At 39.7% G+C, this 12,032-nt stretch overlaps 1 protein-coding gene across 15 annotated transcripts in view; it reads right to left on the bottom strand.

Moving 5' to 3' along the window:
- Window positions 1–12,032, bottom strand: part of ANKRD44 (ankyrin repeat domain 44) — a 129,840-nt gene that overhangs the window by 54,722 nt on the left and 63,086 nt on the right. For all 15 annotated transcript variants that reach the window (XM_030277784.4, XM_032749457.3, XM_030277785.4 and 12 more), the window contains exons 3-4: window positions 4,299–4,377; window positions 427–497 (exon numbers count right to left, since the gene is read on the bottom strand). In XM_030277784.4, coding sequence (XP_030133644.3) covers window positions 427–497; window positions 4,299–4,377 — 150 coding nt within the window. The remainder of the gene's footprint in view (window positions 1–426; window positions 498–4,298; window positions 4,378–12,032) is intronic.

The following is a 12,032-nucleotide window of genomic DNA, read 5'->3' as shown; positions in this document are numbered from 1 at the left end:
TTAACAGAAAACCTAACGGATGCCTTGAAATGTAATTAACCAAAGCAAATTATGTGGTAATGCATGTTGGATCACATCCACGTCCACATCCACTCCCTTCTGGCACACACACAGCATGCACACACCCACAGTGATTTATTTCTCTTTTTTCACCACCTGAAGATAGTGTGGGCACTGTAGACCACTGTGGACTCTATCCCATGTGAGTCCTGCTCACTACTGCTTGTGACTTGCTATGGTAATGTTAAAGCAAGGTGGAATTCAAGAGCCTACAGGTGACATGTAAATGCTGGCCTCCAGCTGCAATGCCCTACACGCAGGAAATGCCTTCCCTCTTTGCATGCCCATGCCACCTACCACAGCTCTCCAGGGTTTGCTCTTCCCCCAGCACATTGGTTATGTGTAGGGTAATGAAATCTTACTCACTTCACTCCTTGAAGCAACTGCTCGATGGAGAGGAGTCAGCCACATATTGTCCTTGGCATTGACACGAGCGCCTGCAAATAAACAGCAGAGGTTACATGCACGCCATGGGTGTGACACTGAGAGCCCTGCCCAGCTGTTTCCCAGTAGCCAGAGCTGAGTACATGGTACTCTCAGTGCTCCCCAGGACTCTCCTGGCACCATGCTCACCTTGAAAATGCGTTTCCAGAGTCAGATAGATAAAGTAGGATTCAGAAAGAAAGGAACCAGAGAGCCAGGACTATTATTAGGAATTGCTTTGCTTACAGGACATAAAAGAAGCAAGATTTATTGGAAGGAATTACATATGTATGCATGTTCGTGTGTGTCTCTGTAGATGCATTTTTTTAGATGATACAACTGATAAAGCTTTGGGACAGAAAAGCACCCTTTGCTCAAAGCACTTTGCTGTCTGCAGACATAAAAGGAGCTAGCCTGAGGAACCACCTCTTGTTTTCAGCTCTATCAGGCAGACCACCAAAAAATAACCACTTCCCTGCTTCACAAATCCTGCTGGGATCAAGAAAACAGGTCCAGGAAATACTCAGGTTGGAGACAAGACTGGGCACTTACTACATCAGGTTCTGTGGGTGTTACTGTTCACTGTGGGTGAAACAACAGAAGAGCAGGGATGAAGAACACAACTCATCTGCCTCCTGTGCAGCTCAGTGCTTAACAGGTACTCTGACAAGGGCAGTGGGGCAAGAGGATGGATTTGGGTTGGCTTGCCAGAAAAAAGGATAAAGGAAGACTATTTGACAACCACAGTGGTTCTGCCTGACTGCAAACCCCAAATTTTTTTTTGAAAAAATGTATCCTATACATTTGTGTGATCAAAAATATTTCTTTGCAAGAAATACTAAAGCTATTCACCAATGTGATACCTCAGGAAGGAAATCTAGTGATAAGGACTAGAGAAACTAATTTTTAAAAGGGCTTAACCTGAAAATATTGTACCTCTGCAGATAGCAGTATTAGTCTGAGAAGGGTAGCACATGCAGAAAAAAAATGTAGAGAAGCATAGCCTGGGTGAGCCTCTGAACTTCATGAACAAAGGAATGGTTAAGCTTCATTTTGCACCATAACTTTAGTGCCTTCAAAAGACTGTAATTAATAAATCCCACTCTCTGAATCACCAGTACTTTTTGAGAGCTGATTCTTAGGAATATGAAAATGCTTGCCTGTGAATCACAGTGGTTATTGGGAATTGTGCTAGATAATGAGAGAAGAAACAAGTTCTTGCATATTTCCACAAGTTACCTTGCTCCTTCTCCTTTCTGACAGAAGGAGGTGAAGTACTCAAAGTTCCCTGCTTTCATGTAGCCTGGAAAAACAAAACCACTCAGCACCCTTCCCCAGTTTGAACCATATGATTATGGATCAGACCTTGGAGCTGGTGTAAACCTATCTGGCTCTGACAGTTAATGGGCCAGGGTGACTCACACCAGCTGAGGGACCTGGCACACTCTCTCCTTTATCAGTTCCAAACAGACTCCATTTCAGTGGCTACCTAGAAAGCCATTCCTGGTCTGTCTCCAACCACCTGGGCAGAAATTTCATTCATTAGACACTACATTTATTTGCACTGCCACCAGTTTATAGACCACAAATCTCAGAAGGTGCATATTTAATGTAATTTCTCTCCTGAACACTGTACAAAATAAAACGTGTTGATACTCCTCCTTGCTTCTACTCATGCTGAGAATATTGCTTGACACCTACAGCAAGTGTTCGTGTGCTTTCTCTCTGTGAAAACATCATTTCATTTTAAGTCAGACAACGAAGTTTTTCTGCTTATGTAACTAAATGTTACATTCAGATTAATATTTTATGATACACTTTCACTACTACTACCATTTGCTGACTGAAGAGTGAAGCAAAGGAAGATGCTGCACTTGTCCTTGCAGCCTAGTTCATGGAGAAATCACAGTCACAAAGAGGTGTTTATAATAAGTTATAAGCCTGCTCCTCCAAGCCTCAGAAACCTCCCAACCTGCTCTTGGATACAGGTACTCAGGCTCATAATGAGTAATGATGCTTCAGATATTAAAGAACAATTAATAAGTAGAATATACAACACTAAATTAATTTTGACTCATGCTGAGCTACTGGGGAAAGATCCACACAATTCCTGCAGACTGAGCCCAAGCACAGTCCCACTGACACACAGTTCAATTTTTAAAAGCCCGCATTGTAAGTTTTTCACACTCTCTTGGACATATAAAAACTCTCCGAGATGCATCACCTATGTTTTATGCTGTTGATCAGACAAGCCCTATAACCCAGGGACGACATTTTGGCAGTGAGGTGTTAGAACTAAGTGTCCCAGAAGAACTCTAGAAAGCCTCCTTCCCTCATCAGGAATGTTCACTGGGACATTTCTGGATGCTGTTTGGGAAAAATGGGCAAAACCGTTTCACCTTTCTCTTTATGAGAATATTGCCTGTGCTGACACTTGCAAAACTTGAAAAAATACATTGCCCCTGCAATCCCCCCATACCACAATGGAACAGCAGTATGTGACAAACAACACACATTGCAAGAACATATGCACAGATTAAATTTATTAACTCCTTCCTCCCAAGGAAGAAAATCATGCTTGCATTTAGCACATTGATAACCCACCCACACATAACCTGTCAGCAGAGCACTGCTCTTATCAACCATTCTGCTGCCATCAGGAGTAGAGCATAAAAAGCTGATGTATGATGTATACAGCTAGTTACCATCATTAAGCAATTACGCAATGCAGAATTCCCCCAAAATTAACAGAGGAAACACACAGCTACAGCAAACTGAGTTCTCATTTTCTGCCTTCTCCAGGTCTGGCTAGACTGGCGAGCCAAAGAAATATGATCGAGTGGTCTGCATGCACAGCCACATCAACAGGCAGATCTGACTTTGAAATTCAGTGCTTTAAGCAGGAAGTTGGATCAAGTCATCTATAGAAATACCTTCCAGCCTGAATTATTCTAGGATTCAAGGCTGGAAATTAGAAGGTGCTTTGTAATCAAAGGGCTGAGAATTCTGAAGTAACTTAAAAAAAAAAAAATATGGAATTCATTTGAAGAAGCCATCTAAAAACTCGTGAAATCAACTGCATAATAAGGTTGCTTGCAAGGGGTTAGAAGTTTTTACCATAAGGTTCCTTTCAGTCTCACATTCTTAAATCCCCATAAGCTTTACACTTACAATTCTCCAGCTTAGAAAAACACTGCCTTTGAAATCTGCAAGTACATCCAGGAGTTTGCCATGAATTATGCTCTCTTCTTGAGAGATGACTGCTTTACGCTTTGTTCTGACATATTTTGATCGCATTTTCTGTCACTACAACAGTTGGGAAACTTTTTTTATTTCTTTTGTTTAGATACTTCCTACTACACAGTTTCTAATATCCAAATAAACTTCCTGATTCTTAGAAACATGCTTCTAATGTAAATAGCACTTACAATTCACTTAAGCTGATTAATAATTTTTTTGCTATTATTCCATAATTTTTGCTTAACAGGAATTCTTTGATTGTACTCCAGGATATGAAGCCACATTTCAAATATGTACTCCAGCAAGTCTCTGCATTATAAATACTGTCAGTTTGAAGGCTTTATAAGTTGTTAAAAGTTAGTTACTTTGTTTATTAATTCTTCTCAGTCACAGGGTACATTTTATGATTGTATCACCAAATTTAAATATATTTTCTAAGCTTGCAAGAAGTGCAACCAGCTCTGTGAAACTCAGAAATAAACAAAGTCCAAAACTCCCTTATATATGTTTTGCTCGGTATTCCTTGTAGTTTTAACTGATTTACCAGTTAACAGCAGTGAGGGACTGTATCTTACCTGACAAAATAAGAAGCTCAATGATGTCTGCATCTCCCAGGAATGATGCAACGTGAAGAGGGGTTCTTTTCTCAGCATCCTACAAAACCACAGATTGTCCAGTTATAAAACATGGTCAGTAAGTGCAGGCATTAGTGTTAAAGAGCAAACAATTTTTATTTATTTATTTTTATGTGTGGATTTCTGTTTGCAGTTAGAAATGCAATCTCAGCCAACGAAAGAACAAAATTCAAGACCTCAACAACACTCTTCCTCCCAATAATCCTTTATTTTTTATCTCTCATTTCCACCAGACCTTGCAGAGATATTGCCTCTAGTCTGTTACAGGTAGATGAAATCAAAGCTAAAATGAGCAAAGACAGCACCTTTAGGTCTCTTTCAGAAACATTTTCCACTCTTAGGTATCACAGCAACATAATCCAGATGCTTCTGGATATCAGACTTTGTATGCAGTTTGCATCAACAGCACAACACCAGAGTCTTCAAAAGAATAGCTCAGGAGAATTACTTGGAACCACACACAAAGTCAAGATGCAAACTCTTCTTGGTCTACAAAGGTTCTTGTACACCACAGCCTGGATATCTACAGCAGCCCAAGATGGGCATATACATCTTGACTGACCTTTAAATATAAACAAAGTTTTACTAGTTAAATCTGTCCTTAAAAGAATTGCTAAGATAGATATATATATAGCTTCTGAAATACATCCAGGGTTTTTTTTTTTATTTCTGTAATTTTCCAAATTAAGGAGTCCATTAAAAAGATTTTTTTATTATTATTTCAAGGGGTATAAATACAGTGTTCACAAAACCCCTTTATTTTATTGCTTTATTCTGCTGATTCCAGAACACAGGTGTTTAAAAGAAACTGCTAAATATTACAATATGGGTAACAACAATCACAAGAACTGCTAATACTGCTCATTGTGCTGTTTCTAATTGTAAATGTATTTGATTTTGGTTTCTGAACCACAAAAATAAGTCCTAAGAGACCTTAGCAATCCAACTTGTTGCAACCTACAAGCATTGAATATTTTAAACTGGTAACAAATTCAACACTTCCTGCAAACAGTATCAACAGAGAAATCCTACCAATATTTACACCCTGTCCCTGAAAAAGATCTCTGAGCCTGTCATGAAAATATCACTTTCAACATGCCCAAGCAATCATCAACCATAAGCTATTTTGGAATATCTTCAAAGTATGCTATAAATGTGGACAAATCTGTGCAGCAGAAACATTTGTCACGGGAATGTTGAAAATTGTTTTCTGGCACTGAGAAGCCCAGAGCCACTAATCACCAGAACAGTTTATGTTTAATTTTTGTGTTCGTATGGTTTTTTTAAACATACATAATGTTCATAATCCTCAAATTCTGCTGCACTGGGTTTTGATCTTATGTATTGGGCATGCACATTAAACACTCAGAAGACTGGTTACATAAAACACTGATTATCACAGGTCAGAGGGGAAGATCTCTTACAGGCTTTCACTTTCTCACATGGTAGGCAAATCAAAAGAGTATTAAGCAGGGTCCAGGCAGCAGTGTTCACACAGGAACCACTATCACAAGTTACTCTCATATGCTTCATTCCTAACACCAAAGAACAGCTTCTACAGGCTACATAAGTGCATGTGAGATCTTCCATAGTTTTCATATTCCCTATCCTAAGGCTACCCACGGCAAAATAGATACTGACTGATCAGACATATATATAAAAATAGAACCAGTTCTAATTTTTTCTAAGTTTGTTGTTATTAATGCATGAAGTGGTCTTTAGTACAACACAGTACTTGTAATAGCCATTGTACCTGTCAGTGCAACACAGCCAAGTCTGGCAGGAGCAGAGAAATTTGAAGTTGAAGCCTAATGATACAAGACCAAGCAATTTTCTGTATCATGGAGCCAAGGCTACCCAGTGCTTTGTTGATTATAAGCAATTTTCTATACTAAAATGTAATTCTGATGCAAATTTGATAACTGAGGGAGGAAAGGATATGAAACAAAAAAAATTTACTCTTCTCTAACAGAAATAACTAACTCTGTAAGCTTTCTAAGATTTCAGTTTATAAAAAAAATACAAAGCCCTATCACACTGAGTGCAAATCAAGTTTTCAGAGAAAGACAAGTTAGTCACAAAACTGAATTTAAGCTTTATTTCTCCAAGAGGAAAAAAGCCTAAAATGTCTCCATTTATCACAACCAGGCACAAATCAGCACTTGCACACAGAGCCCTTTCAGGAGTTTGGCAGAGAGAAACACACACACTACACCTGCAGCTGAGCATACAGTGAACACCTCACTGGAGGACATCCCTGAGCTCCTGTTCAGACTGTGCACAGTGAACACCTCACTGGAGGAACACCCCCGAGCTCCTGTTCAGACTGTGCACAGTGAACACCTCACTGGAGGAACATCCCTGAGCTCCTGTTCAGACTGTGCAGAGCACTGGTACCCAAACAGAGGAACTGAGGCTTCTGCCTGTCTGTCCCACCACAGCCCTTGTGGCCCCCTCAGAGCTGTGATCCCTCACAGCCACAGCTCCTCCCTCACTGTCTGGGCACCCAGCCCACGCCCCACCATTGATCCAGCCCCAGCACCTCGTCCTGTGCTGCTGGGAACAGGAGCACAAAAGTAAATCAATAATGATTTAAAGACTGCAGGCTACACACAGAGAGATGAATAAAAATTGTTTCAAGGAAAGTTTTGGCAGAACCCCAAACCTCAGCATACATTATCAAGGCAAGGAAAGTAAGTGGGGGGAAAGAGATGATAACAGGATTACAAAAAGCATTCAGAGAAATAATCAGACCTGCTTCAAGTGCAGTTCTCAGAAGAACAAAAGGTCAGCAAGAGACAGTAGATAAGCCATAAACAATGGCTAGAAAATCAGGCTGAGATGAGATAAACTCTCTTTCCAGTACCTAAAGGAGGCCTACAAGAGAGCTGGAGAGGGATTTTTCACAAGGGAGTGTAGTGATAGGACAAGGGGAAATGGCTTCAAGCTGAAAGAGGGCAGGTTTAGATTAGATACTGAGAACAAGTCCATTACTGTGCAGGTGCTGAAGTACTGACATAGACTGTCCAGAGAAGCTGTGGATACCCTGTCCCTGGAAGTGTTCAGGGCCAGGTAGGATGGAGCTTGGAGCAACCTGGTCTGGTGAAAGGTGTCCTTCATGGCATGAGTTTGGAATGAGATGATCTTTAATGTCACTTCCAACCCAGAGCATTCTCTGATTCTAAGAAACTGTGATAGTAGCCTATATTAGTTCAGAGAAAAGATGATGCTATGCTGCAGGTTAACATTATCTGTACACTTTTTTCTTTTTTTTTTTTTTTTTCAATAATACAGATAAAAGAAACCAATAATCTAACACCTAGGCAATCAGGAACAGATTGGCCTCAGCAAGAAAAATACTCAACACATGCTTAAACTGTTCAAGTGATCACACCGGCACTGATAAGGCCCTCACAGGTTTAAAGTTAGACTAGTCCTTAAGTGATTTATTGGATCAGAGCCTGGGGTACATGGAGATTAGCAGAACAGTGAGCTGAATGAATCATATCAGCACATGTAAAATTATCAGGCACATTAGGGAAAGGGCCTACATTTTGTCCTCAACACAGCCTACATGTCAAAGGAGATAATGGAACTGAATTTTGATATCAACTGCAACTGCTCAGATCAGGTGATGCTTAGGACAGAGTTACTTAATATTAAAATGTAAGTGCAACTGGTGCAGAAAATCAATGTATGTATCCTTTCTTTGTCACTAAACTGCCTGAGCAGCTAACAAGAATAGCAGGAGTTTACAGAAGGAGTTTAGTCCACCACAGAAACAGAGTTACTGAAGCCTTTGGATTCCCACCACCTTCAAAATGTGCCTGGGTGGCAGAATAAAGCACATTAATGAATATAACTTCCACTGATCAAGTCTAACCTAAATAATGACAAAAAAAACCCTCTTGTTCATTCACTCCATTTACAGTTGTTACATCTGAGTATACATCATTTAAATAGCACAGCCATTAAAAAAAAAATCAGATACAAGTTGACTTCAGAAAAATTAAATATTGGGAACTCTTAGAAACTACTGAAAAGGCTAAAAGCTTATGAACACCTATTTCTTGGTCTATTTACAACTGTTTGGAGCCAAAAGCTGATGGTGTACCAAGAAAATATCTGCTGCTTCAAGGATTTCCTCCTCCTCAGACATTCCTTTATTAAAGCCTGTAATTTACAGAGTAAATCAAAATGTTTGACTGTGAGCACCACAGGTGAAAGTGAAAGTCAAGCTGTGTAACTTATGCTTTGTGCTCTTTCTTCTGCATCGTAACAGAAATTCCCATCTGAAAATGCAGTTCCTCGTTCCAGCACCTCTCATGCCACAGTCTTCAGTTTAGCCTCAGATATAACAATTTTTCTGGACTAAGTCTTAAATTGCCAAGTGCTCATGAAACAGAAGTGACAAACACTTTGATCTTTCAGGTCTAGAAACATTATCTTTTTTTCTCCCCCCTTATCTAACAATTACTGCCTTCCATGAGTCTGACAGCGACTTTCATGCTAGAAATGCATAACTTTAAAAACTAATTACTAATTCCAGATTGAGACCATAGAAACTGTTATCCTAAAGAATGAAAATATTTTGATGCTCACTGGTATTTACTGTAAGAGTCAAAAGATAGACTTAAACAGCTCCTCCATTTTTGTAAACACTATATTGACTTTGGATGGGGGGTGTTAAGGCATGGGAGCACACATCACTCAGGATTGCAAAAGATTTAGAAAACTCAAGTATTTCAGGCTGATATTGCTACCTTTGAAGACAATAATGCAGTTACAGCCAAACCCTGCCATGAGACTTTACTGGTCTATACATCCTGAACTGCCTCAAACTGATGAGATGAGTCACCAGCAGGGATATATATAACATGGTAACCATTACTACACTACCACGCTGTTGCAATGCAACCCAGAATATTTCAGACTCTCAGTCTCTCCAGCAGAATCTTCTTCACAGTTCAAAAATTTTCATTATAAAGTATTACAAAAAAAAAAAAATAAAGCAAAAAAAAATTTTATCTGAACAGAAGTCATGCTAGTTATCTTGCATTGCAAGCATCAGTGTAGTTTTATATTCATTTTTGCTACACTATGAAAAATTGTTCATAATTTCTGTGGAAAAAAATTCTTCATCACTTCCCGCTTAAATAAACAGCGTATTAAACAGCATTACTAGAGGCTAAATAGCCACTTCAGCTATCCCAAACATGTAAAACCTTCCAGACTCACAACCTTAAATATGTACCTATTTGTACCCTCAAGCACTCACAGCACCTCCAAAAACATGGTTGGCAATAGTACAAGAATGTATCGAACTTGTGTGCATGTGGGGAGGCCTGGATGAAGTCTCAATCCTCCTGACAAAGGCAGTCCTGCAAATCTGTGCCTTTCCAAGCAGGATAATGAGGAAAAAAGTCATGAACTGCACACATACATGGGTCTCCATAATGACTTCCTTCCTTCCCTCTTTATCTCATAATAAACCTCCCCCTAAATATATGGCCCTGCATGTATGGCCCTGCAATCTCTGCTGGTGCTGCTGCCTGTTCCTCTGCAGAAACTCTTCAGCTAGAAACAGGGTTCTAGCCAAGAGAAAACACAGCATTAGGGGATAAAAAATAAAAACAGAGAGAATGAAATTACTTGCAAACAACACATCACTCATGGGGAAGAATACTGGAAGGCTTTATGACTTTTTTTTTTTTTTAATTTGGATATTTTGAAGAGAAACTAAACTGAAGACTGAGATAAAAATGGAAATTACACAGGGAAGATTTTGGTTTATAACATTGCACACAACAACTGGACTTTGCAGACATAAGGTGCTGCACAGCTCATGTATTATGAATCCCAAATAAGAAGGGGTAACAACTAGATCCAGATTAGTCCCTATATTCTGGGGGTCATTCTCTCCCACCCTTCCCTAAGTAAAAACATCACCCCAAAAGATCCCCATCTGCATACGCACAGTGTGATCACCCTGCTGCTTTGGAATGAACCAAACAGCAAGTGTAGAAGATGTCTACCTGCAACTAATCTGGCAGTCTGGATTGTCCAAGTAATATCACAAATATCCTGGGAAAACAGGCTGCTGAATGCTCACCACACTTCCTATGGATGCAGTGTGTATTTAGTGACCAGTGGGAGGGAATTGCTCATTACCAGCTAAATATAACAGAGTCCATGCCCCCAGTGTTCACAGGTGGCATCACTTGCCCCCAAAGCACAGGTTGGGACTGGAGAGGTCAAAGTAACAATTACAGTGGCAGAATGAGTTAAAACCATACTTGTAATCCAAACAGATTTCACTTTGTTTAAAGTAGAGGCCATAATTACAGCAGTATCCAGAATGTAGCCATTTCCATCAACAAACAAGTCCTTGGCTTGGGAAGTTACTAATTATTTTACCAGACCAAAAAAAGTAATCTTCTAAACTTCTGATTTCCTCCAAACTCTTTCCTGAGATTAATTTTCTCTTGGGACATCTGCACATGTATTCCTAATTTTGTGTTGTTTCTCCGTGCTCTTTTTCTTCTGTCTTCTAAATACTTTTCTTGATGGACATTAAAAACACCCTGATTTTTTAAACATCAGAAATACCCAAAGCTTGCTGCAAAACCAGACTTTTACTTTGTATCCCTGTCCTACCTATATTTTAACTATTCCAGTGTTGACATAGCCAACCAAAATGATCAACAAAGAACTAATCTCTGCCAAACGGTGTCAGAGTTTCCTCTCATGTGAGCAACCAAAGGCTAACGTGGAAGTAATTAAAAACACCCTTAAAATAGAAACAGAAGCATGCAATGCAAATTGCCAGCTCACAGCACAATGAGGGGAAAATCTTTTCATCTTTCTTCAGTGATATTTTAAGCAATTGACACTTCCCTGCAGCCACTATTCAGAACACAACCTTCAGAGTTTGTGTTGACCAGTATCTTTCTAGTGACTTCAAAGAACAGCTTGGAGTTTTGCTCCTGACAAGGCAAAGCTTCTTGGGTGGATTTTGAGCATTGTAAGCAGTATACTGGGCAAAACCATTCAATTACTTTTTCTATTAAGAAGTATGGGACTCATCTGCAAAACACAAGTTCTTCATCTAATCTTGCACCTGACAGCTGAGACCATCTCCCTAGCAACCATCACTAACACACTTGCAGCCAAAGGATAGAAAAACATTGGAGAAACCCACAATAACCTTGTACAGGAAATGCTATTTTGAAAATCCAGCGTGAAATACAGATGAAATTTTGGGACTGTGGTGTTAATCTACCTTGCTGAGGGAGTTTTGTTTGGCTGGGTTTGGTTTTTTTTCTTTAGTTTATTAAGATCATCAGCAAAAAACAAGCAGGAAACTCGAGGGAGATAATTCTTTAAGGAAACACTTTTAGGAACTTGCAGGAAAAGAATCAGGTACTGATAATCATGGGGAAAGCTTAACATCAAGGTCTTGGATCAGATTTCACACAGTGGCATGTCTTTCCTTCTACTGGACAGCAAATGGGGTGGAGCCAGTCAAGCAGACCTGTAGGATCACCTCCCTAGTTCCTTTTGGTAGCTCTGAACCAGACAGTTGGACCCCACTACCTGCAAAAGCTGCAATGCCAAGATGATACCAGACCAACTGCTGGAGTTAGCAATGAATAAACTGATCGTTTTACATCA

Source organism: Taeniopygia guttata, chromosome 7 (assembly GCF_048771995.1).
Source record: "Taeniopygia guttata chromosome 7, bTaeGut7.mat, whole genome shotgun sequence".
Classification (NCBI taxonomy): Eukaryota; Metazoa; Chordata; class Aves; order Passeriformes; family Estrildidae; genus Taeniopygia; species Taeniopygia guttata.
Note: the sequence above shows the minus strand (reverse complement) of the source record. Positions and strands in the feature narration are given on the sequence as shown.